The sequence below is a fragment of the Chaetodon trifascialis genome, chromosome 17 (genome assembly GCF_039877785.1).
Source record: "Chaetodon trifascialis isolate fChaTrf1 chromosome 17, fChaTrf1.hap1, whole genome shotgun sequence".
Lineage (NCBI taxonomy): Eukaryota > Metazoa > Chordata > Actinopteri > Chaetodontiformes > Chaetodontidae > Chaetodon > Chaetodon trifascialis.
Window position 1 is genome coordinate 13,142,311 of NC_092072.1, and position 27,172 is coordinate 13,169,482.

Consider the following 27,172-nt stretch of genomic DNA (forward strand, 5'->3'; position numbering starts at 1 on the left):
AGCAAGAGTGGAACACTACATATTTATAGCAAGCCATAGAGTTGTGTACCTACTGACTACTGTACTTTCCAATATAATACTGTTAAGCTAATGATAAGATTCCAGGTTAGCATTGGCTAACCCCAAAATCTTTGCACACAGAGCCTGCCTCTGCATTATCCAATGTGTGTGTTGCATGTCCCCATGTGGCAATTCAGCACCTCACATAACCAGAGCTAAGAGCAGCATGTGTCATCCAAACTGTTTTAACCCAGTCGCTATCCTACTGTCAGAGCTGATCTCATCAGTTTTGGGTGACCCAAACAGAACACTCCACCCTAACCTCCTGGCCAAAAAGCCCCAAATTTTGCTAGAAAGTGTTTGAAGTCACGGTTGGTGTCAGATGGATGAAGTTACACCTTTGGTTCGCTGAAAGCAAAACGGCTGTAAAATGCTTTGCGAGGATAACACAGTCACTGTCTTTTGTCTGAGCTAACTGTCTATAACTATGGTCACAGGTGTTGTCTCAGGAAAGTGACTCAGTTTACCTGCTAGGCTACACAGTGGTATGCAGCATGATATCATAAAATGCTGTACTGCAACCCCTCAAAGCAAGACAGCCATGACTTTTGAATGGCTGAGACATACGTAGAATTATTAACTGTGTGAAGCGACGATCATAAGTAATGCAAGGCGCATGTCACAGGGAGACACTGCTGGTATGTAAAAGCATGTTATGCCTCTGCATCTCTTGACTGATATCACCAGGCCATCTCTTCCCTTGCTGTAAGTAGAGAAGAGATAGCCTGCAAATCAAATTAGCCGTCTAATGGAGAGAGATGAAGAGAGGGGGAAAGATGAGAGAAGGAGAGGGTGAGAGCAGTAGTGATAAATCTGCAGGATTACGTTATTGTCTTCTTTTTGTGAATGGAGGAACAGAGGAAGAGCGCGTGGAGGAGGGAAATGGGCTTGGTGGTCTGAGTAATATTGACATCAGGGGAGCTTTTTCAAGGATGTATAACCAATTATAGAGGCCCTCCCACCACAAGCTTCTACTCACACTTGGGGCAAGTCACTGGAAGTCCAGCTGCAGTGCTCTATTAGATTGCATATTGCCGAGCGTCTGTAATAGAATGCTTTGCTTGAGCGATCAAGAAATTCTTGTAGTGACGCACACACACAGGTGCAGACATAGGCACAGACATCAGAGCCAGTCTGATAATGGATTTATGAGGCTGATGCAGAGTGAGAGTTGAAAAAAATGTGAGCGCAATAGAACAGGTGATTATCAAACACGCAGGTTTAAAGGACTGGGATCAAAACATATACATAATCGGGTATTTTACAGATGAAAAATAAACTTGTGTGCAGTCTCTGGTGGACAAACTGTGCAATCGCAACACTTCATCTGCCAACATTTACAGCCATAACAATAAATCTAAGATAATGTTAGTATCTGCCTAGAAGTATGTCAAGCTTTAACAACAGACATGCCGGCTGGACCTCATGATATTTTGCATTTACAAACATATTCATCACACACACACACAAACACAGAGAAAGGAGAGAGAAAGAGGAATTACAGGCGATACAAAGGAAGCAGAAGTCACCTGTTTCCCTCATTCACAGCATTTGGTTTCATTTTGCCAAGCTTTAACCGTTTATGAGCAATCAGTATGCATCCTCTCCTTTTCACTGCCTCATATTCTTGTTCTGACTTTGCGTGCATAACAAGATGCCACCATCCCTCAGAGAATGGTGGAAAGAGGAGGATATGCAGGAGGACAGAAATGAAAGATGGAGACATTCCTCATGAAACCATCTGGGTGTTCCCAGCATCATCCTCTCATTTTGGCACCGTCGTTGTGTTTTTCCCTTCTTCCTCCCTCTCTGACATGCTGTGTCTGTTCTGCGTACCCATGCTTTATTTATCGTTGCCTTCATTAACAATTTAATTGAAAAGCAAGGGGAAGAGTCACATCCGAATATTATTGGACCAAATGGGACCGATAGAGTCCCATAAGTATGGGCTGTAAATACTCTCTCCAGCAAATGGGAGAGACGGAGAGAGAGGAAAACTAGATGTTTGCCAACTTAAAAGATAGTAATTTGCAAATGCTGGCTGTCTCCAGTGAAATGTTTGCCCACTCACAACATGAATCGCCTGTGTGTGGGCTTCCCCTGCACTGCCCATAAGTAACCTATTATAGAATGAATATTACACTGTGCGATTCGTCAATATTTTAATATTACACTGAGCGTCAGTAAACATATATGTCCCCCCTCAGGGGGAAGACGGGCTCCAGATTTTTTCCAGTAAGCAATTTTCTTGCAGCTCACCCGATTTTATTCTCTCAGGCTAGAAGGTGAAACATGGTGTTAGAGCAGGGACATGCGGTGCGTGTTTGAACATGGAAATCTGTGTGGTTGTGTTTGTGTGCGGGTGTGTACACACTTTCCATCTTTATTTGTGAACCAGTATTTTATTTAGTTATTTATTTCTGCACCAGAGGACGATGATAGAGCAACTGGAGTACAAAAGGTTACTGCATGTAGAAAGTAGTGGGAGGGAAAGGGGCCACGATAAGTGTTTCATATAAAAATGTCCGTTATCATAAGGGGCTGTCTACCTTTCCCCAAGTCCCACATGATTTGACTATCAAACACTTGCCCCTTGGGAGCCATGAAAGGTGGCCGTAAAAAGTCTGTATTGTCCTCACTGACTGAAAACAGCTTGTGTGTCAGTGTGTCAGCAACAATGGATTTTAATGGCAACAATTTTTCATGCTGGGGAAAAAAAAGATGATTCAAAATGGCCTTTGAATCCAGGGGCTGTGGCATTATTGTGCTGGATTGAGGTTGCAGGGAGGAGTTTGTGTCCTGCATCACAAGTGTTGTTTGGTTTAGGCTGCTAAATTGGTCAGATTACTATTTCTTTGCAAGGCCCGGTAACTTCTTCGCTGGTTGCCTGGCAACCTAAGCGTGACAGACAACACTCCAGAATGTTACTGTGATTGGCCAAGAAATAGTCCAGCACATTGACCCCCATTAAACCATATTGTGCCATTTTTTGCTTTGGTTTGTCACAGACTAATATACCAAGTAACAAGTTCATATTTACTACTGAGAAGGGTATCAACCTTATGATCTAACTCTCAGCAACAGAGTATTAATATAACCTACGATGTCAAAACTATTCCTTTTTTCTACTATTTCTCAGATAACTAAAACTGTTGGGTAGTAAAAAAGTTTGTGCAGCATCCCATAACTCAAAGAGGAAAGCTGATTGAGAAAATAAGTTTTTTAAAGCTGACCACAGCTACAATTCTTCATGAGGAAGAATCCCTTCTACAGCCACCTCAGATACAGGGGGTATCTGACGCTCAAAAGATTTTGGCAGGAGTATCACTTTAATTCCAAATATGAGGACATCGACATTTTTTACAGTGTGCTAGCCCCAACCTGGCCAAGTAAGCAGAGAAAAATACTAGCTCATGCAATGTAATCCCCTGCCTCCCCGAAGGAATCGGTGTACAGAGCGATGGATGGAGAGGAAAGGGAGGGAGGGAGGGAGGGGAGAAAAGAACAATAATGGTCTCTACAGTTCAGTATCTGCTCATTAATCATTCATAGGCAGCCAAGTGGCAGCAGCAGGGAGCACAGTGAGATTTCAGGTTACGGTATCAAATCTCAATTTATAAATAGAATAGTTATGGAGCTAGGCGGCAGAATACCATCACTCACAGCCCACTCCTCCCACCTCCCCCGGAGTATTCGCTGATTTCTCTGACTGAGGTTTGGCTAGCATGCAGTGGCACTGTGCAACCATATGAGTAGGACCCAGAAAATGGTCAGCCTCATACAGTCTGATGAAATAAAGGCAGAACAGCTGCCACATACCTCCCGAGTCGTGCACATCCATGAGTTCATGAAATGATGTCATCCTCCTCATGAACACGCTCTGCTAACTGACTTCTCAACCTGTAGCATAAGTGGGCGTCACATCCTCTCCTCTCGCTCCACGTCCGATCCTGTCGATATCTGCCGTACACTCTGCTACACCTGGATCGATAAGAAAATGTTTTCCCCCGATCACCGTCTGTGATAGCGATGCTTCACTGCCACTCATCTCCATCGTTCAAGGACAGCGTGTCGACGGACGGCCGTGTGAAGAATGGCCTGGTCCTGTAAGCTCGTCTCATGGCGGAGTTGATGAGAGGGGGGTGTCCCATCTTCCCTGCATCTCACTCCCAGAGACATGGCTTTGACAAGTGATGCATTCAATTGATCTATGGTGTGTGGATCTGCCACATCTAACACGTCAAGCACATGCTATATTGTATGACAAATAGGGCCTTGTGAATTATTTGATGAAATGGGGCAGAAAAGAGGGTGGCTGCCTCCTTCATACATGTCTATGTGTCTCATTCTGATATACAGCTTTAGCTATTGACTTAGTAGCCTTTAAAATCAAGAATATTTACATGCAGACATGCACGGTTATGAGTTAATCTTTACCTCTGACGTGAAAGCATTAGTGGACCTTTCAAGCGCTGTGTATCTCGACAGCTATTTAACCTCTGACCGCAGAATAGAGCCTACAAGCTTACACCACCATGCAGCCTGTGTCAGTGGTGTGTCTTTAAGTGGTCAGCTTTAGGGAAGAGCCTAAGCGTCTTAATCTGAGCTTTAAACTCTTTTACACAGCATTAACAAGTGAGATGAGCAACCGTCAGCCTATCAATAATTAATTGGAGCCTTAACTCTGAAGCTTGAGTCTTATATCTTGGATTTTGTATTGCTGTTTTTCTCAACAGCTGACTGTAGGAAAATACAACTTTTTGCAGTGGTTTAATGTTGTAATTACAGATTTTAGCAGAACAAGTTATGTTGCCTTTGCTCTTTTTTGTTGTCTTTTAATTCTCACCTCTTCCGTGCTATCTTCTCAGCCCTCTCCGTCACTTTTCCTGTGTACATCTTGTTCTTGGCTACTTGTCACACTCGTGTGTGATGTGAACTGAACAACGGGGACCTTCGAAGAGGAGGCATTGCGTGTGTGGGTGAGATGTCCATGCATTCTGGACGAAATACCTGCGGCGAGTAAATGAAAGCCTCTGCCTCGCACAGCAGCAATTCAGCAGCGGGGCGTGTGTGATTGAATGCTGTGCAGGGCAACCCAGACGCCGAGCACAGCGCAGGAAAGGTAGAATGCTTGCACAGCACAGGTTTAGCGGCGATGGGCAATGTGCAATCAAGTGCTCAGACAAGGCTGAGCGAAACATCAAACCTTGTGCAGCAAGTTTAACTGCATGTTAGGATGCAGGCCAGCGGATATGGGCATGCAAATGATTTGCTACTGGAGGACCAGTCCTGTCCAGTGGAATGTAAGAGCAATACATCTCTTTAATCGCATAAGACCTGTGGTCAGACCTTATGCGGCTCTTCCTCGTATTATTTAGTCTGACACTTGTCCACAATGGCGCTTCGCTCTTGACAGTGAGTGAAGCCAGATACAGATATGAGGAAGGAAAGGTGTAGCTGCTGAGAATGAGGGGGATGAAAACAAGGTCTGAACAACTGACCTGGGATAAGAGTGATGTGGTGGGGTGTTCTGCAAGGGCAGCAAGCACAAACAGAGCATCACTCAGTCCCTGTGCATGGGTGGGCGTGTACATGTTGGCATTAGCTGTAATATGATTGACGTGTTAGAGCAGGGCCTGCAGCGGGCCACAAGCTATTAGAGTGGAGGCGACCGCCACATCAATCACCTGTCTCGAGGCCAGTTAGCAGAGATAGTATGTGATGATGTGCAGTGTCAGCCGCAGTACGGCCCAGTGTCAGAGTCTGGCCTTTGCACAAATGAGGAGCGCTTTCACAGACATCAACCTGCATGAATGTGAGGTTTCCTGATCCTTTCACCGTGTGTGGATTCTTCCGTTGGACTTTTGCCATGGGTAAGAATGAAATATCATTCATGTGGTCAACATTAATGAGCCTTGCTATAATTCAGGCTCTTTTGAGAGGCTAATGATGAAGTGCAGCAGCTGCTCTTTAACAGAATAGTTTTCATATTAAAGTCAAAATCAATTATGCCATTATTAAAACTGCTGCTATGTTCATGTCATTAATTTAGATATTTTATCTCCAAATAGCAGTAAATGTTTTACCTTACAGGCAACAGGGAGATTTGTCCTTGTTCTCATCATTAATATTAGTGTCAGTACTAGGCAAGATTTTATTTCTCATCATGTTCCATGTTCCTCTGTTTAATTGTTCCTGAAGACGGCATGCCAGCAATGATTGCTGTAACGGGGGTCAAAAGGCCTCAGTTATTACTTCAGATTCTTCTCATGTCCACACGTACTCATATCATCTGTTTACCAGCACCTGCTATCAGCCCCCACTTCCTGTCCTCCAGCTCCTGCCTGGATGCCCAGCACATACAACATGGTGCAGACACACATACAGTATGTGCACACACACACGCAGCTAATGTGTCTCATCTCAAATAGCTCCTGGCCATTAGGAAAAATGAAAAACCAATACCTTGTAAAATCGATTGCGATGCCCACCTTCTAGTGCGCGTTTATGTGTGCAGGTGTGTGTGTGTGCGTGTCCAGGGTAGAGCCTCCTCTCACAGACAGCCTTTACAGTATGTTTCTTTGGGATTTCCATGTGTGTGAGTGCGGCAGGGTGACAATTCATTATGATTCTTTATCCATTTTTGATGGATTTTTGTACTTGTACACACAGTGACTGCACACTCACACGCCTGGTGAGGCCCGTATCGGAAGCTGTGATGTCTACATCCCACTGCGTACAGTGTGGCCCTGACGCCACTTTGTTCTCTGTGTGCTATAAGTATATCTGATCTCTCTCCTAGTATTCAATCCATGTAGCAATATGTTCTCCATCACTCTCACTGCAGAGTTAAATTGCACTGCTTCGCATTGCTTTCCACAACTGCAGACAACTGTTTGCTGTTTTCCAGAAACACATGCTGTATTGAGCCATGTGACGATCTGGTATGATTGTGTAGCTGTGCATAAATACTGTATGTGTCCGCTTCTGCTTGTGGAGCCTACACATACACACCAGCTTCACTATGCAGTCAGATGCATTCATGGGACTTAAATCCCTTCTCATCTCTCTTATTTTGCCTGTTTTTTATTATTTTTTTCATCATCACCAGGCCTCTCATTCAATCCCTCCACCATCTACCTACCATATTCATCTCTTCCTCCCTCCTCCATCCTGGTGCTAATGAGTTCTGGATTTGGTCGGTGTGGGGTCCAAAGCCTCTCCCTTACTGCCGCCTCTCCAGCTGGGTGCTCCCATGGTGCACCAAATGCCTCTCTTGAATATTGAATAAACCCCAGGACCACCTCCGTGCTTCCTGATCAACAGCACTACTATTATCTCGCTATTACTCTGCACGGGGTCTCGGGGCTCCGTCAGGATGGATGAGCTTTGAATCTATTGTGTCGTGGGCGAAGGTAGAAATAATAGGCACATGTGGGTTGACCGTTTGAAGTTGTTTGATTCTGCCCCTTGCGATTATCAGATCTTTCTTTTCAGTCCTCGAACTTCTTCTAACACCTCTCCAAACTGTTATTCTGGGGTGCATCCAACTTGACTGCATGAGTTGAAAATGTAATACACATTACAGGAAATTAATACAAACCGCTTCTTTGTCATTTTATCAATAATGTTGCATATTCAAATGAGGTCATTGAATTAGAGTATTCTGCCGTGTGAGGCCTGGCTCTACTTGCCCTTCTCAAGTTTGCCACTGTACTGAACATCAATGATGTTAGTGTAAGACATTCATCACTTTGTGTGACCTTTGTGTGACCTGATCATGTCTTATTGATATCCTTTAAGTGTTTGCCACAGTGCACTTGCATCGCAAAACCGGAAATGTTCAGAAAACTAGACATTTTAAGATTTGTAGTAGAATTTGTTAAAGAGGGTTTAAGTGATTTTTAAAGTGGAGAGCAGTGTTTATTTTTGGATGTCTTGTAGGTTTTTCAGTGCGTTGTTGAAATATTGATCATGCCTTCCACAAAACTTATGGGCTTATCGATATTTGTACCAAGATACTTGATCAAAGAGTGACAGCTTGTTTTTAAGTACTCGCTATTGGATAAGTGGTGAACATTGGCAGGGGAACATCAATTTTCCTTAACTGGAACCATTTGGAAGAATTATTGTAGGAATAAAAATTCTGTCTGCCTCTTACTCATCGCTGTGTGAGGCATATACACAATTTTTGTGTGTTTTTATTTTTGTGTAGAATGGAGTGGTGAAGCTGTCAGATTACAAATCCACAGTTTCAGATTAGTCAGTGATGTAACACCTTTGGCACAACAAACATGAAAGGCATGAACAAAGCACTGTGAGTGATCTGATATTTACCTACCATTCATTTTTTATCTAGCCTCTCCATGATAGCCGCTTCATTATTCAAAGGCCAACCACACAATTAGCACCGGTATATCCTATTGCGAAGCAGTCCCGCTAGGACCAATCAATGCTATTAGATCCGTCGATGTGATTAGACACACTCTTGCATCTTCCTTATTTCTCCTTCAAACTGCTTGCACTAGGATAGGTTGTAAGGCTTGTTGTCTTTAATTTATGCACCATTGATTCCCAATCCCATGCCAAATCAGGCAGCTATATTGCAGAAGATATAAACAAAGAGACATTTTGCTGTGGATGTTGGTAATAAAGACTTTAACAGCTATATCCAGGCCTTTAGCTGCAGCAGTGCTTTAACATGGTCAGAATGACAAACCACCTTTATCTCAGCCACTGACTCACAACACCTGACTCCTGCAGAACACTAGTAATCTACTAAGAGAGAAGCAGTTAGACCTTCTATCAAATGAAAAGTCAATTTACTAAGTTCATTTTTAGCCACATTAGCAGCACAGCTCTGTGGATTAACTGTCGGTTGGTCAATTGTCCACTACTTTGCTCCAGACTGAAGTATCTCAGTAATACTTTATACAGGCAGGTTCCTGGTGACTTTGATCCCTGAGTTTTCCTTTAGCCACCGAGAAGTTTACACTTGTCTCAGTCTCAGTTACTGTTGGATTGGTAGTAAGATGCTGAAATGGCCACCAGAAATGGCCGCTTCACCACCAGACCCCATTGGCAAAAACAGTCATTTTTACTTCACAGAACACAGGAATTGTTGGTCTACTGCTGCCTCGATTGCTTGTTATGTTTGTTGTATTATGTGACTTTGGTGTTTTAACACATTAGTTTGGATCCAAACTAACAAGAACTTTTAGTAGACGTATTTTAACACAAGGATTGCAGCCTGTTTCGTGATCTACTGGACCAGTTCCAAAAGGTTTTTACCTACTACTCATTTAGACACCAAAAGACGTAAAAATAGGGCCCAGATTTAAAAATATTGGAATTAGCCATTGAGAAGTTTGAAATATAACCCACTTTCTCCAGTTTAGTGTCATGGAATCTGAGTTGAAGCGTATTTCCTTGTGGCGAATCAGCAGTAAACATTTGCTGTCTCACTGTGTCTCTCTGTACCTCTTTGTCTTCTATTCTGGGCCCCTCTCTCACTTTTCTCCCATGCATAAACATAAAACTAGTTTGATTGTGACTCAAACAAGCCCAAACGGGGAGGCAGCTTTTTGTCATCGCTTCAAATAGAATGCGATAAGCGACTGTGTGTGCAGAGTGTCTGAATAGATCACCGCTGTGATGCGATCAGAGATTCACCACAAATCTTCACAAAAAAACGTTACGTCTCCATGGGGCCAGACGGATCTTCTGTCGTATAAATGAGAGCCTCTGTGACCTTGTGGTGAGATGAGAGGGAGAGGCTGCACAGAGCCTGTTGCCACAGTTTTAATTACTGTCATAGTTTGCGTGTATCTGAAGGATCTCTGCTTCCATTGTGTGGATGCATGTGCCTTAACCTGTGCGTGCTCCGTGTGTACGTGCATGTGTAAATCTGCTTTGGTGTAGAGCTCTCCACCAAACCCCATCCTATTTGGGCTGGCCCTCTTTAAAACCCTCTTACATAAGCCACTACTCTCAGATGTGTGATATCATGGAACTATTTTTGGCCTTCCCTCTGAAAAAGGCTGTTCAGAGTTAGATAAAGACTAGCCTATTCTTTAAATAATACATCGGAGCTCCCTCTCATCTCGGCTGTCTTAATACACTGTCCTGACAAAATTGTGCTGCAGCTGACTTGGATTGGCCTGTGGGCTGTGGATTGTTTGAGAAAAACCATGCGTCTTGTCTCAGCCGCTCACATCAGCTGACCCGGATTCAGGGTCCAAACAAGACATATTTTTGTCACTGTCCTAGATTGTGCTCTGACATCAAACAGATGGAGAATCTTGCCTGACGTCATGATTGGACGTTAATGCTCAAATATTATTTTCTGCTTTGCTCTGTTTTATTTTAGAGTGATGAAATATGCAAGAGTAGTACAACTTACTGAAAACAACACAAAAGGTAACAGAAAACAAGGAAAATACTTAGCTCAAGCAACATAACTGAATGTTAGTTTTGGCCACTTCTAAGGCTGTTGGCAAGTCTGCAGAGATGTACATTCAGTACAAAAGGCTGCCAGATCCTTAAAACCTATGGTCCGTTCACAGCGTTATTATGTCAAGGCCTTTTCTCACACACATCTGATGGCCTCATATTCAATGAACCTGAAGGGTTACTGCTTGACTGAGTCCTACCTGCAGGAGAAAAGAAATGAAAAATTGATTTGCCTTGATGTTTTTTATTGGATTTTTTCAGCATGCGAACAATATTAGCTGAAATGTTTTTCTCAGTTTTCTCTCTGACAGCTCAAGTGTTTTCTCGGCCTTGCTCTTGGGTGAATTTAATCTGAGGAAATAATCACTAATTGTTGGTTTTTATGTATTTTGAAGCTTTATTACTGACATGTTTCTCATTGCCCAGATCTACATTTCTGATATTTTCCCTCCAAAAGAAAATAAAATGGCTAACCGGCACTCCAGCGACTGCTCCTCCCTTAAAGTTTTAAATTCAGCATGTCTTCATTGATGGATATTTTGTAAAATTCTGCCAAGAGCAAAAACAACTCCCATAAAACAGCACAACCCAGGCAAAGCTAAAACACCTAAGGGGGGAAGCGATGAGGTTGTGGAGCTTCTTCTGGCCACAGTGTCTCTTCCCAGTGCAGTTGTGAGAAGACTGGTGCAATCAATTTGGTTGGGGAAGATAACTAGCTCTTATTAGAGATCCATAGAAGCATCTCCCAGTGTGGGTGTAGCAAACAGCCTTAGCTAAACGGAGATTAAGGCAACGCCGGAAAGACCCCTTGAAGCCCTCTAAGACTGGTGGGTGATTTTGGATTTAGCAGTGGTACCAAGATAAAGGCCTTTCTTCCTGCTTAATTGATGGCTGTAATCCATGTGTTGTTTTAAAAGGCCGTCTGGCTGATGTGTGAGCACAAACCCCCTGTGGGTCTGTGCAGAACATGGTGATTTATTGGGCCAAACAGAAGCTTTCCCACTGGTTGGGTGAAGACTTTCAGGGTTGGGATGCACAGAAACAACCTGCTGGGTAACACAGAGGTTGTTGAGGATGGTAGAAAAAAAAAGGCAGGCCTGCAATTTGGGCTCATTTATCTGCTAATACTGCAAACAGAGGAAACTCATAAATACTACTCTTTGATTATCTTAAGTGTTTCCTGTATATAAGAAGACAAAAATCTGTTTTGATTTTCCTGTATGTCTGCCCAATAAAGTCAAGCTAAATTGTATTATCATAGCTGTCATGCTATCTTATGCCACGTAGTACATTCCTGGGACTGTCAGTCCTGCTATCTATAAATGACGCTTATGAATGTCCTCTGATGCTTTAGTTAAGTTCCCACATTCTGTCATCCTAAGTCACTTGCTGTCTTTTCAACCTATCAGGTTTCAACAAGTGTACAATTATACAAGCAGCACTGTGATTAATGAGTAGTGAAGATGTCTGGAAGTGGATAGAGGCTTAATGAGAAGATCACAGTCATCCCTGTACCTACGAGGTGCTTGAACTCCTCAAGGCTTTCGCACACTTTTCGGAAATCTACTGGTGTACCTCTTGGTCTCAGTCAGATTTATAATATCCTTGTGTTGATCGCTATCATGAATCACAAGTTCTGCTTAATCTCTACAAAGTATGTAATTAACCCCGCACTGATTCGTATCGCTCATTATATTACCATAGATAGGATGTTGAAAATAGAGCGCGGTGCCTTATTATCTCAGCTCAGCCGCTGGTGCCAAAATATTCAGTACCTGTTTCGAAGTTATGCATGTTGACAGACGTGTCTTCGCTTTTACAAATGTGGACTTTTTCTGATGTGCTTTGCTTTAAATACCATGTAAAATAACTATAAGGTTGTTTTCAAAGCACACCTGTTAGTTACGGTTTGACCAATAAAACCACGCTGCCTATAAAAGTTATTTACGAACGCGTTCAAACCAAATCTAAAAAGTGCAAATGAAACAATAAAGTGGCAGATCTTTGTCTATTCCAGCACGCGCTGGCTGTTACGTTGCACAGACTTGCAAATTCTAATCTTAATGAAAAAATTAATTACAGCCATTCTTGCCTCTGGAGAAAATTAGTGACCTATTGTTAAAAATATGCGACAATTTGGGAGAGAGAGAGAGGGGAAAACTTGATTAGAATGGAAATGACAAATGAAAGGTGGGAAGGGTGGAAATGAGGACGATTGTGACTGTGGGTGGTGATAGTGTCTGTGTGAGTTGCAGGGAGAGAGAGGGCTTTATGCTTTATGTTTTCGAGTGGCAGCCGTGCACTGGAAAAACACACGAGAACAATGAAACTTGGAGTATTTTCAGCCTCAAACTGAGTACAACAGCAGCAGTGGAATACATTCTCATCATGTTTCATGAGCATGCTTGCACTATATTAATTGCTCAATAAATCTTCACTGCCTTCACCGGACCAATATCAGCTTAAGTTACACACTCCAGCTTTTCCAACTAAATTGTAGTCGGTGAGGCTTTGTGCATGCTGCGCCATGTTTAGTTCATTAGCGTGCTAATGCTCTGGAAAAATACTTAAAAAGTTTGCCTTTCAAGGTTTGGTACCTTTTTTCAACATGAATTGAGTTACAGGAGACGTGCTTCAAATGTGCTTAGGTTGCAGCGGTTGAACTGAATAATACGTGCGTGCATAAAGGCAATTAGTACTTGAGGTTATTCTTCGGTGTGTGTGCATGCGTGTGTGTGTGTGTGTGTGTGTGTGTGTGTGTGTGTGCATGTGCGAGAGAGGAATCTGATTCAAACTGCTTGCATGTGAAGAACGGAAATGCTTTTAACTTATGAACCCAGACATGAATCATATTCCTAAGCTGCTTTTCTCTCACCATCAAAGCTTGCAGAAACACACAATCATGCATTTGCACACCTATGCGCAATCCAAGACACACACACACGCACACACACACACACACACACACACACACAGGCCCAGTATGAAGCCAGCTTAAAAGGTCATACATACAGGGGTCATCAATAGCCACCCAATATTTACAGATCTATTTACAGTTCCACTTTGAAGTGGCTATTTCGCTGACATTTGAAGTCATTTGAAAGCCTTGATTTGTTCACACCCTTAGACTATAAATGAGTGTGTGTGTGTGTGTGTGTGTGCGCGCGCGCACGCTTGTTACAGCCGTGCTGCCGTGGTTTCATCCCTGAAATGACCGAGGCCACTGACCAAAGTGAGGGGAGACTGAGATCTGTTGTCTGCTGCATTAGGTTCAATGACACCATGCTTAACAACAATGTGACAGTTTGTTGCAGGATTATCTTTGACTGCCGTCTTTAACAGAATCAAAGCTCACTGTACTTTTCTCTCTTTTGTCATTCCAGCTGTCTTTTGCAGCAACAACCCCAGTTCTGGCAGACAAGAAAAAGTACCCCAACTTCTTCCGCACCGTCCCATCAGACAACGCCGTGAACCCGGCTGTTGTGAAGTTCCTCAACTACTACAACTGGAGCCGCGTGGGGACCCTCACGCAGGATGTCCAGAGGTTCTCAGAGGTCAGTGTTCCTTGTTCATTCTTTAAAGAGACTACGTTTTCATATGTGAGCTTATCTCAAAGACACCTGAGGTAGTACAGTGAGATGCTACAGTAGTAAAAAAAAAACAGTGAATGTAAGTGTTTAATAACAGTGAACCGTGTCCGCTTTGTCTGAAACAGCACTCGTGTGTTTACAGGTGTTTTTTTTTTAAAGTCAGTTTTGTTCATTCCGGTCTTTCCACCTCATGCCCCCGAGCGTCATGGGAGAAACTCCTTCACATTCTGGAGCTGAAGGTTAACTCTGGGCCTCACTGTTATCAAACACTGATGATGTTCACAGTCGGGGGGGTTTTATTGTACAGATGCAGATTTTTTTGCACTTATCATTCATGTGATGCCAGCATGATTTGAGTGGGTGGCAATCAATTCAATTCAGCCCATTTTCCAATAGTTGACTGAATTAATAGTTTTTCCACCCACGTAGAAAACTCCACAGATGGATTTTCCATGATTCTGAGAAAATGTGAGGATAAACATTTTTGAAATTAAGAGTGGAGCTTATTCCAACCACTTACAGTACACCATGTTTCATGTCATAAGTAATGAATGAAAACAAATTGCTGGCTGGAAATAACAAAGAAATAGATGAGGACAACTTTTGGGATAGAAATTCATGTTTTCCGTGAGATTTTGCTTATTATTTATTTACCAAAGTCCATCTGGAGTGTAGTTTAATGTTCAATAGACAGAAAGCACCACTCAGCCTGCCGTACATGGCCAGTTTTGGGACAAATCATTCGTGGAAAGATGTACACTCCAACTCAGCCAATCGACTGAAAGCATTGACGAAAGATGCCACAAGTTAAAATCATGTTCGACCAAAATGCTACCTAGTTAGACTAACGTATCCCCGTTTGAGGGAGGGTTGAACATGAGTGAAACATTCGGTTCCTTCACTTTCACAGCACTCTCATTATATCACATCAGTGTCAGGAACATTCAGTTAAAAAAAGCCACGGCAGAGGTATTGAAAGCATGAATTTGAGAAACATATTGTAAGCTCTTGCCTCGAGGCCCTGGTTGAAAACAATCTGCTCAGCAGCTGGGGGTGGGAGGTGGAGGTGGGTGGGTGGGTGTATAAGAAGTCTCACTGCAAATCTCAGAGAGGCCAAATCCCTTTATCTCTCCCCTCCTGAAAGCACCAAGGGGCTTAGGACGGGAGGAAGACGGGCGGCCCGATTCAATCAACCTGCCACAAGATTGGCCTCTAATCCTGATTTACAAATATGCAAGCATCGCTTCCGTGTTTCACGATTTGTACAATCCTCTGTCAAGTTCACAGCATGACGGTTGTCGGTGCGTCCGGAAATCATGGTAGCTTGTTGCAAGACGAATCGCTTAAATGAAGTAGTAACAATAGAATATGAGTCTGTTTGACACCTTTTTTACAAATGTCACTGTTACCAAACAAAAAAAGCCAGAATAGACACATTTATGGGAAATAAGTCAGGTTTAAATAAACCTCAATAATCTTTCACTTGGGGCAGTGTCACTGGTATTCATGTCATTCAGAGCTTACATGATTATTTTAGAATGTCACCAAATGAGATTTACTGGATTCTACTTTGTTTTTCTACTTTCTAATAATATAATGTTTTTGTAAATAGCCAATAGCCAACGTCCTCCCACTTAACAAAAACAAGAGAAGTCACACCAGCAAAACCCTCGTGTGACCAAAACACTGCAGCAATGAGCCGGAGCGGTCAGAAATCGTGTGGAATTCCTGCTTCTATGATAAACTTTTCGACTGAGTCTGCACTTATAACTGCATTACCATACAGCATTCAAACCCTAAAGCTCTGCATGTTGAGCTCCAAACTGGGCTGAAGTTAATAGAAACCTGCAGCATTATTCGAGAAATGTTTGCCAGCACTGCAATGTATTCGTTATTGTTTTTAGAAAAAGTAAGCCCAAAGTTCTTTTCAGTGGAATATCATTAACTTTTCTTCAGAGGCATTGGTGTGTCAAGTGTTTCATGATTTAAATGATTACATATATGATTACATTTGTGCCCCATCTTTTTGCATTGAGGAACCTCCTTAATCCATATTATGCTGTACTGTACACACATGCACACCTGCTTCTGCATCAGAGCATACTATTGACATTGTTGTCATCTCCACCACCTCCACCTCTCTCCGTCTCTCTTTCCTACTGATCCACAGCGCTGTTTCCCAGGGAAACTGCTCGCAAGGTTAATGTTATGTAACGCTTGTTAAGGATTCAGTCAGTGGAATGCACACCACATGCACACGCGTACTCACACACACGTACAGTATGGTGTCCCCTGGGACTGTAACCTGTAAGCTAAAGCCAGCTCGTCACTGCTATTTTTAGACACCGCTGAAACACACACAACACACACAAACACACACACGCAAAGACGCATCCTGTTTGTAGATGGACAATGATGTTCCATTAATGGGGGTGGAGGTTCGTGGTTTAACGTAGTGACAGATGAGAAAGAGTTAAGGCTAGGTATTTGCTGGTGTGAAGGTGTCTCTATGCATGCACTCGCGCACACACACACACACACACACACACACATACACACACAGAGCAATCAACATTATTGAGATTGCCAGACAAACAGGGTTCACCCCGGAACAGAGCAGCCATCATCAGTCAGTCAGATGACAGACCTGACTGAGAACAGGATTAGGACTCAGCCCTCTGCCTGGAACCCTCTGAGCTCAAGTGTTTAATTACACTATGACCACTGATATATTTAGCAGAAGTTACCCTCTCAGCATCCACTCTCTCAGTTCCTGGCTTCACAGAAACGTTTGCTCGGTCGTTGTCCTTGTTTGTGCATTTTAGGATTTAGTCGTTAGCCATCAGCTGCTGTTCATCAGTAATAACCATGTAATGCTGGATGGAGTCCTCTCCAGGATGAGTCATTCATGCCATTGTACAGGGCATGTAAGGCCATGAGAGGAAGCCATTCGAGAGCTTGTCATCAGGCTGTGGCACAGCCATTTGTCACGCTAGTTTGTATAAGCACATGACTGGCATTATAGCCTGAACTCTGGGATTTACATGGCGATTTGTATGGTGATGAAGCGCTCAGGATGCGAGACAGATGTGTGCAGAGACCCACCGCGCTGGCCCATTTGTGAAACCCAAATATTGTGAAAATGTACACGCCACATCCTCTCTGTCGCATGTCTGCTACTGGAGCTCTACAGCACCAGTGGACACACAAATACAGTACATTAGGAGAGTAGATACACGTGCAGAGCCCTCTGACAGACAGATGGAATGATGCAAAGCACCTGCTAACACTAGTTTGTGTGACACTAATAAAGGCACGCGCATGCAGTCACACCTGCCACTGCAAAGGGTGATCGTGCCTGGAAATGATGTGTTAATGATTTGAGGTCAGACCACCGCAGTCTGTTTGTCTCACAGTGTCGTACTGGTGCCATCTGAATCATCGAAAGCTACTCACTGACAGGTGTGAGTTTTATTTTTGGGGCAAGTAGTGTATTTGCTTGTGGAGTCGTTTGGAAAGCCAGTCAGTGCAGCTACTTTATCTTAACATCATGCTTTTTTTGTCTTAAGTGATGCAGCCTGAAGACTTCAACTTGGGTTTTTGTGAATTGCAGCGGGCATTTTTCACTATTCATTTTATGCATCACGATTAATTGAGAGACTAAGTGGCAGATAGAGTGATAATGAAAATAATCATTAGTTACAAAATATGCAGTTAGGTGTCGAAGAATTGTTGAATGATTGATAGATTTTGTAATGATGACACAAGCGCACGGTTGTACTACCGATGCATATTAAAAAGCTCTGATGACAGACTGATCGTGTTTAAAGACCCCCTCCAATGAACATCAAGTGTTTAACCTTGTTACAATGTCAGTGGAATGTTTTTTTGTGTGCTACCAGGCATACTGTATCAGGAGTGAAACAAGCAGTCAGCGCCATGGATAAGCATTTCTTTTTTCATGGAAAAACTTCCAAATGTGTAATTTTGATGAACAAAGGTGACATTTAGGGGGTTTAATCAATTCCAGAATAGAAACTTAAACCTTTAACAGCGCCTCAGCGCAGAGCAAAGCACAGTCCATGAAATGCCATGTAGGTGTGGGATAATACCTCATTCTGTCATATACACACCAACGAATCACAGGGTTTCCTTCAATGTCCTCAACTCACCAACTCATCTTCATTCAGTTTGTTGCTGACAGATGAAGACGTCCTGCGTGTGAATAGATTCAAACTGTGCTAGCGTCCTTTTAAGTTCAAGTTTTAGTTGTCTCTGCGGGGCAGTTGTTTCTGCCGCAGAAGCAATAAAAACAAGGCCGGGGCGAGACACACAAGATGAAAAACCACACCAACACTACGTAACCACACCATATAAAGACACATAACAACACATTAAGTACAATATTAGTGAAAAAAGAAGTGTGAAACAGGCATGGATGGAAATGTGCTGCTGAGTGTAACCACACTGATATCAGCAAATCAGTATTCCTATCAGAGGTCATGTTACTGTCAGTTATGATGCCCAAATACTCAATATCTTGTCCGATAATTAGAGTGTTTGTTTGCGTGCTGATGTTTGAAATCAATGCACATTTCCTCGGTTTTTGTAAGACTCCCTCATACCAATCCAAAAAACAGTTAAAAACAGGACGGTGAGACATTTCAGACAATGTTCAGCAGGCTCACTTTGAACTGTGTTGTCTGCAAACTTAACGTTGTGATGGTTGTCAAACTCGCTACGACAGTCATTGGTGTGCATAATACATAAGAAAGGAGAGCGGACGCAGCCGAGGGGAGAGAGCTAACTGATGTTGCAGACAGTCCAGAGAGATGTTCATTTCCTCTGCTTTCTAAATGCTGATGCATTGTGCACATTTAGCTGAGAGCAGCTGCCATTTTGTCCATCATGTGTGGGCGGGTGCTTACATATTTGTGTGTGTGTGTATGTGTGTGTGTGTGTACAGGCATGCTCAGAGGTGCAGTAGGGTTGTTTCTCTTCTGTATTTGCTGCTGGGGATTCCCAGGCTGCCCCAGACAATGGCGGATGTTTTTGTTAGACGGGAAAGCTGCTCACTTTCCCCTCTTACCGTCCCTCAATCCATCTGCCCCCCTCCCCTCCATGTCCATCGCTCTATCTAATACACTCAGTCCAGCACACTGATGCCTTTGTCCTTTTCCGTCTCAGTGGAGGAACCACAAAACCCAAGTTAAAATCCTCTCGATGCGAATGGCTTTAGTGTTGGGATTTGCGTCAGTGCGTCTTGTCTTGTATGCGATTGTACCGTAAGTTGTTATTCCATCTACCTGTTTGCCCGCTCCAACACATCTCTTCAAACACAGAGGTTACCTGCTGCTGCTGGCCAGGCTAGTTTCCTTTTAGCAATGCAGCAGCCGGGCCTCTCAGATCAACGCTCAACACAACGGCACGTTGTACCTTGTCCAGACCAACAAGGCAATTGTTCCTCAAGAGCAAAACCTGGTTGTATTGATCCATGCCGGCCTCCCTGTTGTTTCAGCTCAGCGAGCAAGTACATTGGAGGGAATGTTTGTACAGGAGTGAGTGATGTACGGAGTGATTTAGAGCTCTCTCCGGGGGAACCAGGGGAGGAGGCGATTATGACAGCAGACATTTAGAGACATGAGGGAAATAAAGTTGAGGTTGTTTGGATTCATTGACTTTTAGATGGCAACAATCTCCTAGTTGATTACACAAAATAGTTGTAATGATTCATTTTAGCAGCAGTAGCAATAGTAATCGTGGCGATGGTGGCGTTAGTGGCAGTGGGAGCAGTCATGGTTTTATATTCTTGCGGATGCTAACTGCTGTGTGCTCACACGGCTTTGATGTGCTCTAGCTGTCCGTGAAGTGACAGAACACCTGAAATCTGTCTTGAGTACAAAGTACTCACGAAATTTCAAGCTTAATAAAGATTTGGGGTGGAATAGTGTTTCTGTGTTGGCAAACACGAGTTGTTTGCAAATGATTGCATTTTTTCCCATCTTTTTTTGGAATTTGGGTCATATTTGAAGCAACGTCGTGCCCTTAAATCTGGATAGAAACTATGTTACACATGCACATTTACAGTACAAGCAGCCATAGGGCCAAACACACAGGGCCTTCATCTGTTAGCTGTTATTCATCATCTCTGCCAACTGAGTTCGGCATGCCTCATTTGAGCGCACTCACTCTCTGATGTCTCAACTTGGCCCCTAATGCCAAGCTCCCGGGTGGCGGTGGAGGGGGCTCATGGCTGCAGGGCATGGCCGAAGGACATCAGAAAAAAACAACTGTCTGAAAAGAGCGAGAGGAGATGTCAACAGACCATCTCAGAGTGTAACTTGTAGATCTTTCTCACAGCAGCATTTTGACTTGTTTCTTGTTGCTTTCATAGTGACTGTGTTCCATTGTGCATGCCGGCCCGCTGGCCTGCCATACTGGTGTACCTAAGTGGAACAGAGCCACCATTAATGTTATTAGTTACACCTGTGCTTTTCCTACTATGACAAGTCAAAATGTCTGCTGTGGGAAAAGGCCCTTTTCTAAAATTGTACCTTTTAAAGAGGGAAGCCAGAGGGATGAATCATAGTATGTGTTTGTGAGGGGGGAGAGAGAGCAAGAGGCAGTATGATAAACCACCTCGAGCTCACCATCCTGGTGGGGTAGCTGCTCCATTCTCCTCCTTCTCTGATCCCATTACCCACCATTCCACTGAATCAATACATCAAAGCCGACATACAGCTGCTGCAGATACATTCACCGCGCTAAACATATGTCTGCTCCTTGTCATGCCCTGGATAACCAGCTGAGAGTGTGTCGTTCCGGGAAAAACAAACGCGTACCTTTGTGAATGTTACAACTCCACATTGAACAGATTGAGTTAAATCAGAACAAAGGTTGTTTGATGTCTTCTGTATGTCATGCTGAAATGTCAAGACGCTTGTCTCCCTGTCTTTTGATTCACGGATGAAGGTACAACATGCAAACACCAGTTCATGCAGATAGCCTGCATCTACAGCATCTGTCTTTATCAGCAGTGCTATGTAACTAAATGCATTTACTTAATTAGTACATTTTTTAGGTACTTGGGTAATTCATTTTTATGCTACTATATACTGTAATGTCCCATCTCTTGTGATTGGCCCAGCGTGGAACCAAGGCAGACAAGCATTTATGACATACTGTATTCCTATGATTACATTTACAGTAGTTGTAGAAATGCCAGAGAAAACAAGGAGGAGCAAATTCTTCCAGTCTAATGTTAATGCCTGAACTTGGCAGCAATGATTCACGCACCAGTAGTTAATGTTGCCATGACGGCGATGTCAACAATAAGGAAATAAGCCACCTTAAAACCACATTTCAGGATTGTTGTGGATGATCAGCAGCCAGGGTTTCCATTAGGAAACAAATTGGTGCCTTGAAGATTTCTAGGTGAAATTCCAGTCAAATGTCTGTTGAGGGACCCTATTTTTCAATGTTTTTGTATCCAAGTGACTAATGGGGGACAACAATTTTTGAAATCGGTCGAGTATTGAGCGAGAGCGCTGCAGCTGGCAGTCATAAAACGGGCTATGATGTAATTCCTCCAGGTGTTTGCGCACCGTCAGTGTACGTCCACTAAAAGTGTGCGTGTCTGCCACTGACGGGCTCACGTTGTTGTTCTGTGTCGGACAAGGATCCCGACAGAGATGCAGCTTTTTGTTAAAGAGTGAGATTCAAAGCCAACACACTCCATTTGCAGAAGCAGTCATTTTGTCAGGGTGAAACACACTTGGTTCAGACTCGACAGAAACATAAATAAACTCACCACAACTGTCTTGGTTCATCTTTTTCAATTATAATTTATGTTATTATGGGGTAAAGTACTCAGCAGTATATAACATCAAATGTTAATGATGTTAAAATTAGCTCCACCTTTCCCTGGTGCACCATTAATGACGCTTACTTTTAGTACTTTTAGTGTATTGTTGATGCTAAATACTGATATACTTTCACTTAAACGGACAATAAAACAAGTTTTTTGCTTTAATTTATCGTTATAAAGTGAATGTTGATTGCACGGTGTAATGGCTGCAGAATGACACCATTGTTCTTTCTATTGGTTCCCTGTCAGCCTCACTTTTAGTAGGCCACCTGGTATGATCTCCTGGGAAAATGAAGGCAGACTGATGATCCAACCCAGGCTGGCAACATTTCAATCTGCTTTCATATCTCCATTATAGATGAAATGAATGAATGAACACGCACTTTTTCTCCTCATGTTTTCTTCTACTACCTCCTGCACCCCGATGCCAAACCCTGATGTAGCTGGCACGACGCAATACTCAAACCATGTTGTTATGTTGTGAAAATCACGTCAGTTTCACTTTACCTCTTCAGTGGACGCGCTTCTCTCTTCTCTCTCATTTCCAAAGTGGAGCTGATTGTATCTGCTTGGAAATCTGAAAACAAATGCAGTGTGTCCTGTGTTGGTAGTTGCTGGGCTCTCAGGAAAATGGAAAGCGATTTGTTCGTGTTTGGCGCCAACAGTAATACCTCTCGGAAATGCTGGAGGGGTTGAAAAGTTTCCACTTTAAGAAGCATTTTAAATGCAGGATTTTTACATGTAATAGAGTATTTTTACAGTGTTATTACTACTTCTATTTATGTTAAAGATTGATTACTCCTTCTTCCACAGATCTTTATTGCTTTATAAATATTGATCTGAAAAATAGAAGCTGCTATGTATGGACTGATGAGACAAGAGGGCGTATGGGAAGCAGACAGCAGGATTCAAGAAATCAAGTGGCTCTCACTGTATTTTCTTTGACTACCTGATGGTGTTTTTGATTTGTCGGATTGATTTTAGACCTAATGGATGTGATGTTTCTGTTGAATGTGCCTCATCAATGTATTCGGATGTTTAGCTATGACTCCGATACTAGCTGTTTCTTTTCAGCCAATAACAAGGATGTTTCCAGGGAGGGTGTCACTCATGGAGGTTCATACCCCCCCCAGATCCCAACCTTGTCTGCTATGGCGCTCTAGCCAATAGGAGTTGCTGGTGTAGCGATAAGAACATGATCCCACCTGGATTCTGTGAACGCTGCCAATTGCTTTTAACCTTTAGAGACAGACTTAATTCGCCAACACTGACTACAGCTCATTTGGCGTCAGTTGAAAAAAGGATGGAGCTGAGTGTTCAAGGGTGAGTGTTCGGTCTACAGGGAAGAGAACTGTGAATGGACTGGGTGATAAATAAAAAGAGCAAAGCATTGAGCAGCTTACGTAGTAAATTATAAACCATGCTCATGTGTCCTCTCTTTCTGTCTCTCCCTCTCTTTAAGGTGAGGAATGATCTAACTAGTGAGCTGGAGAAAGCCGACATTCAGATCGCTGATACAGAGAGTTTCTCCAACGACCCCTGTGTCAATGTCAAGAAGCTCAAGGTAAGTGATGCAGCCTGGGCACTTCACAGTTCCAGCTAAATAAAAAAATTAGAATGATTCAAGGTCCGTTTTATTCAGATAATTCATAGATACTCCAAATGACTAGGGATCAACTGATTTTAGTGTCACAATTTTTAGAAATAATTTCTTTAATACTGTGTACAAGTTGATGCCACCCAAAGTGAATGATGAATCAGTTGACTGGGCGGGGTAGGGTAGGGTAGGGTAGGATAGGATAGAGGGCTGGGGGGGATCCCCAGTCCTGTTCTGACTTATGTATGTTTGATGTTTGATATGTACACACATACACGCGTGCATACGGGATTTCTTGCTTCCTTTCACTCTCCTCTCCCTTGAAACGAAATGAGACAGAACAAAATGAACCATTATTAAGCCAACATTGAGATGTTAGACATGTACATCTTTACACCATTTACTCCTGGTGTTAACATGCATGGGTGATCAGAGTTTGCTTGGATGAAGCAAAAATGCATGAAATTCAGATGTAAATGCAGTCAAGTGTGAAGGCTAAATTATCCAAACTATCTCCAGAGGCAATCAGAGATGCATTTGGCCTCATTTACCAGCTGTATATGTGCCGTGTGTCGGCGCTATATACAGTTTGAAGGAGAAACGTCAACGGAAGTAAATTAAACACATGAACAAGTAGCCGGTGAGCTTAATTGATAAAACAAAAGCAAATGATCATATTCTGTTTTTATTTAGCGTCCAAACTTCGTTTGGAATCAGGGTTGGGTTATATTTTTAGACAGGAAGTTAGATACTTGGCACAGCCAGAGAAAAGCTGCTGGAAGTGAAGAGAGCAGAAAGAGAGAGGGGTGGAAGATATGACGTACGCGCGGTGGAGCAGGTTGAAAGAAATGCAACAGGGAGATGATGAGAGACAGATGGATAGAGAAGGAACAGGAAGATAAACTGTCTTTCCTAAAATATACGTGTAAACTCTTCATGTTGAGGGCTGACAATTTAAGCTGACACCACCCTTCCTTGATCAACTCTAAATATGCAAATCACAGCGTCGCCTCGAAAAAGCTTTCCAGAACGTTTGGATGGGGTGGGCGGGGGTCCTCTGACACCCTAATGGTCTGTTTCCCGCTCACCTCACAACAGCAGTTTGCCATCTCCCCGACAGCTACGTAATATGATGAGGTAGAGGGTGACACAGATTTTGTTGTCTTTTTTTTTTGGTACAGTGTTGTGAGAGATTGTATATGTGCCATGGGTGGGGAGGGTGGGTGGGGGAGCATGGCGTCACCGTATGATCCACAAATAGAGCCCTCATGTCTGCGATCCAGCTGGAATATTCAAAAAGCAGACAGGCATCTCTGCTGCACGCCGCTCAAGCAGCCCTCCGCATTTCTCTGTCGCTCTCTGCTCGTTTCATCTTCATCTCTTCTTCTCTCTCCCGAGTTGCTGGACAGGCTGACAAAACAGCATCAGAAAACAAAGGCAGGCTTACACCCCCACACACATACCTTCTAATCTTAGTAACAATCAAGTTTTTTATTCTTTAATTTGAACATGCCAGCGGAAATTTCAAAGTCTTTTTAAGATTTTCATGACTGATGGCCAATTTAGGGAGCTTGTATTCAATGGAGGGCCACATGAGAAAGAATGTCCTAAAATCTAAATGAAGTCCAAAATGCTTTATTATTCATTATAAGTTAATTATTTATCATGCATTCAGAACTCTTGCCGCTCAGATATGACATAGAAGGGGACAGTCCATTTCTTTTGAAACTTTCTTTTGCCTCACTGATGCAGCAGTCTTTGCATGGCAAAGGGCCATACAGGCAGCCAAGCAGCTATTTCTAATGTTTTTGCACGCTACGTTGTCTGGTGGGCCAATAGACACAGAGTATCAACTCAAGACAAATGTTTTGGACTGATATTATCAGTAGAGGTGGTCCTGTAATCCACAGTGTCCCCCTTTTCAAATTGATGAAGCACCTCTGCTCGTTCAAATCCCCCAATAACACAAAGTTCAAGCAAGAGTCTCTCACTGCGAACACAGAACACACCGTCCTGCTAACGTCTAGCTTCAAGCACCAATCCACACCAAATTGTAGGTCTGAGACTCCAGCGGTTTACACAACAACAATACGTTCTCCCTAAACATGAGTTTAGTGAGAAAGTCAGAAATGCGCAGATATTTCAGTGCCAACTGACTGAATGCACCAGCCAGTTCGTTCCAGTTCAGATAATAATGCCAGATCTACAGTCATAACAGTGTGTATAACAGTTAATGCTCACCTAGGATCAATTTGCGATCAAACACACACACACAGATCTATCCTGCGAGTGTGTGCACCAAAGCACATCTGCGCACAGCACACTCACTGCACAGTAATCATCACAAACAGACGGGGGGATGGTTTAGTGGGTAGAGACAACGCATTGCCCAGTCTACAAATCACATCTCCCACAACCTCATAAAAGACCATCATTAGTACAGTGTTTGTGTGTATGTGTGCGTGAGTGTGTGTGCCTAATAAGCCTTAACAGTGCCTGATTGGGCTTATGAGGTACAATATTACTCAAACCATTATCACATATAAATCACCATCATAAAGTTACAAACAACCCTGTCATGGATAAAGCAGTGAAGGCTGCCCTTAACACTAACCTCTGTGAGAACAATTATTGTTATAGTTATATAAAAGCTCGAGCAATGAGGGTAATTCAGGGCCCTATAGTGCCCCTGTCTGTCTGTATTGCACAAACATAACACACTCACTCATGGCTTTGCCCACAGCTACACAGCCTTTTCATGTTGTTGCCAGGCAGGCCAGAATTCATGCTGAAGCTGTGGTCGGTGGCCATTTGGGTTAAGAGCCTTTCCTCCAGAGAGGTTCAGTGTTATTGAGCAGCCGCTGGCACTTCACACACACGCACACAAAATAAACCAAGAGTGCACCCAAGAAAAGTTACTACCTGCCCTTCTTGCACATTGATACACACACACACTTTGTGATGGTGCCAGGAGCAGTTGAACAACACTGAGGGCTTCATACAAAAGACCTCCTTAAATGTCCCAGCATGCTCTCTGGCTCTGGGGAGAAACCACAAGAGAAGGCTTTTCATTGAGCTGCTCTGCTTTCTGAAAGCTCTCATCCTCTTTAGTGTGTGAGTGTGCATGTGTGTGTCCCATATACAGCGCAGAACCTATATAGGTGATATTGTGAGGGAATTAGTCTTAGATCTTCGAATGTGAGGGCAGGTAGTGCATTAGCATCCATCCATCCATCCATCCATCCATCCATCCATCCATCCATCCATCCATCCATCCATCCATCCATCCATCCATCCATCCATCCATCCCCTCTATAATCTATACAATTTATTTTGAGGAAAAATTACAATGTTTGGCTGTTGGGTAGCTCTGTGTGTCTAATCGCCTCAAGGAATTGGAATTAAGATGACAGTGATTGGTTGCCCCCTCTGATCTGTGAATGCGTGACATATGGTAGAGACTGCCTGAGGGAAGGCGACCTCCAGAACTGTGTTCGTAAGGGTTTCTCATTATCTAGACTAAAGGCAGGACACCGTGGGTTCACTGAGATTACAGCTGGTGTGTTTGTCACTTTTTTTAATTGTTTTAATCTTTCATTACAGTTC

The 27,172-nt window shown here is 43.1% G+C and overlaps 1 protein-coding gene across 1 annotated transcript in view; it reads left to right on the forward strand.

The window, feature by feature from the left end:
* gabbr2 (gamma-aminobutyric acid (GABA) B receptor, 2) overlaps positions 1 to 27,172 on the forward strand; it is a 163,065-nt gene that overhangs the window by 70,695 nt on the left and 65,198 nt on the right. The window contains exons 3-4 of the mRNA XM_070985260.1: positions 13,896 to 14,066; positions 23,432 to 23,533. Coding sequence (XP_070841361.1) covers positions 13,896 to 14,066; positions 23,432 to 23,533 — 273 coding nt within the window. The remainder of the gene's footprint in view (positions 1 to 13,895; positions 14,067 to 23,431; positions 23,534 to 27,172) is intronic.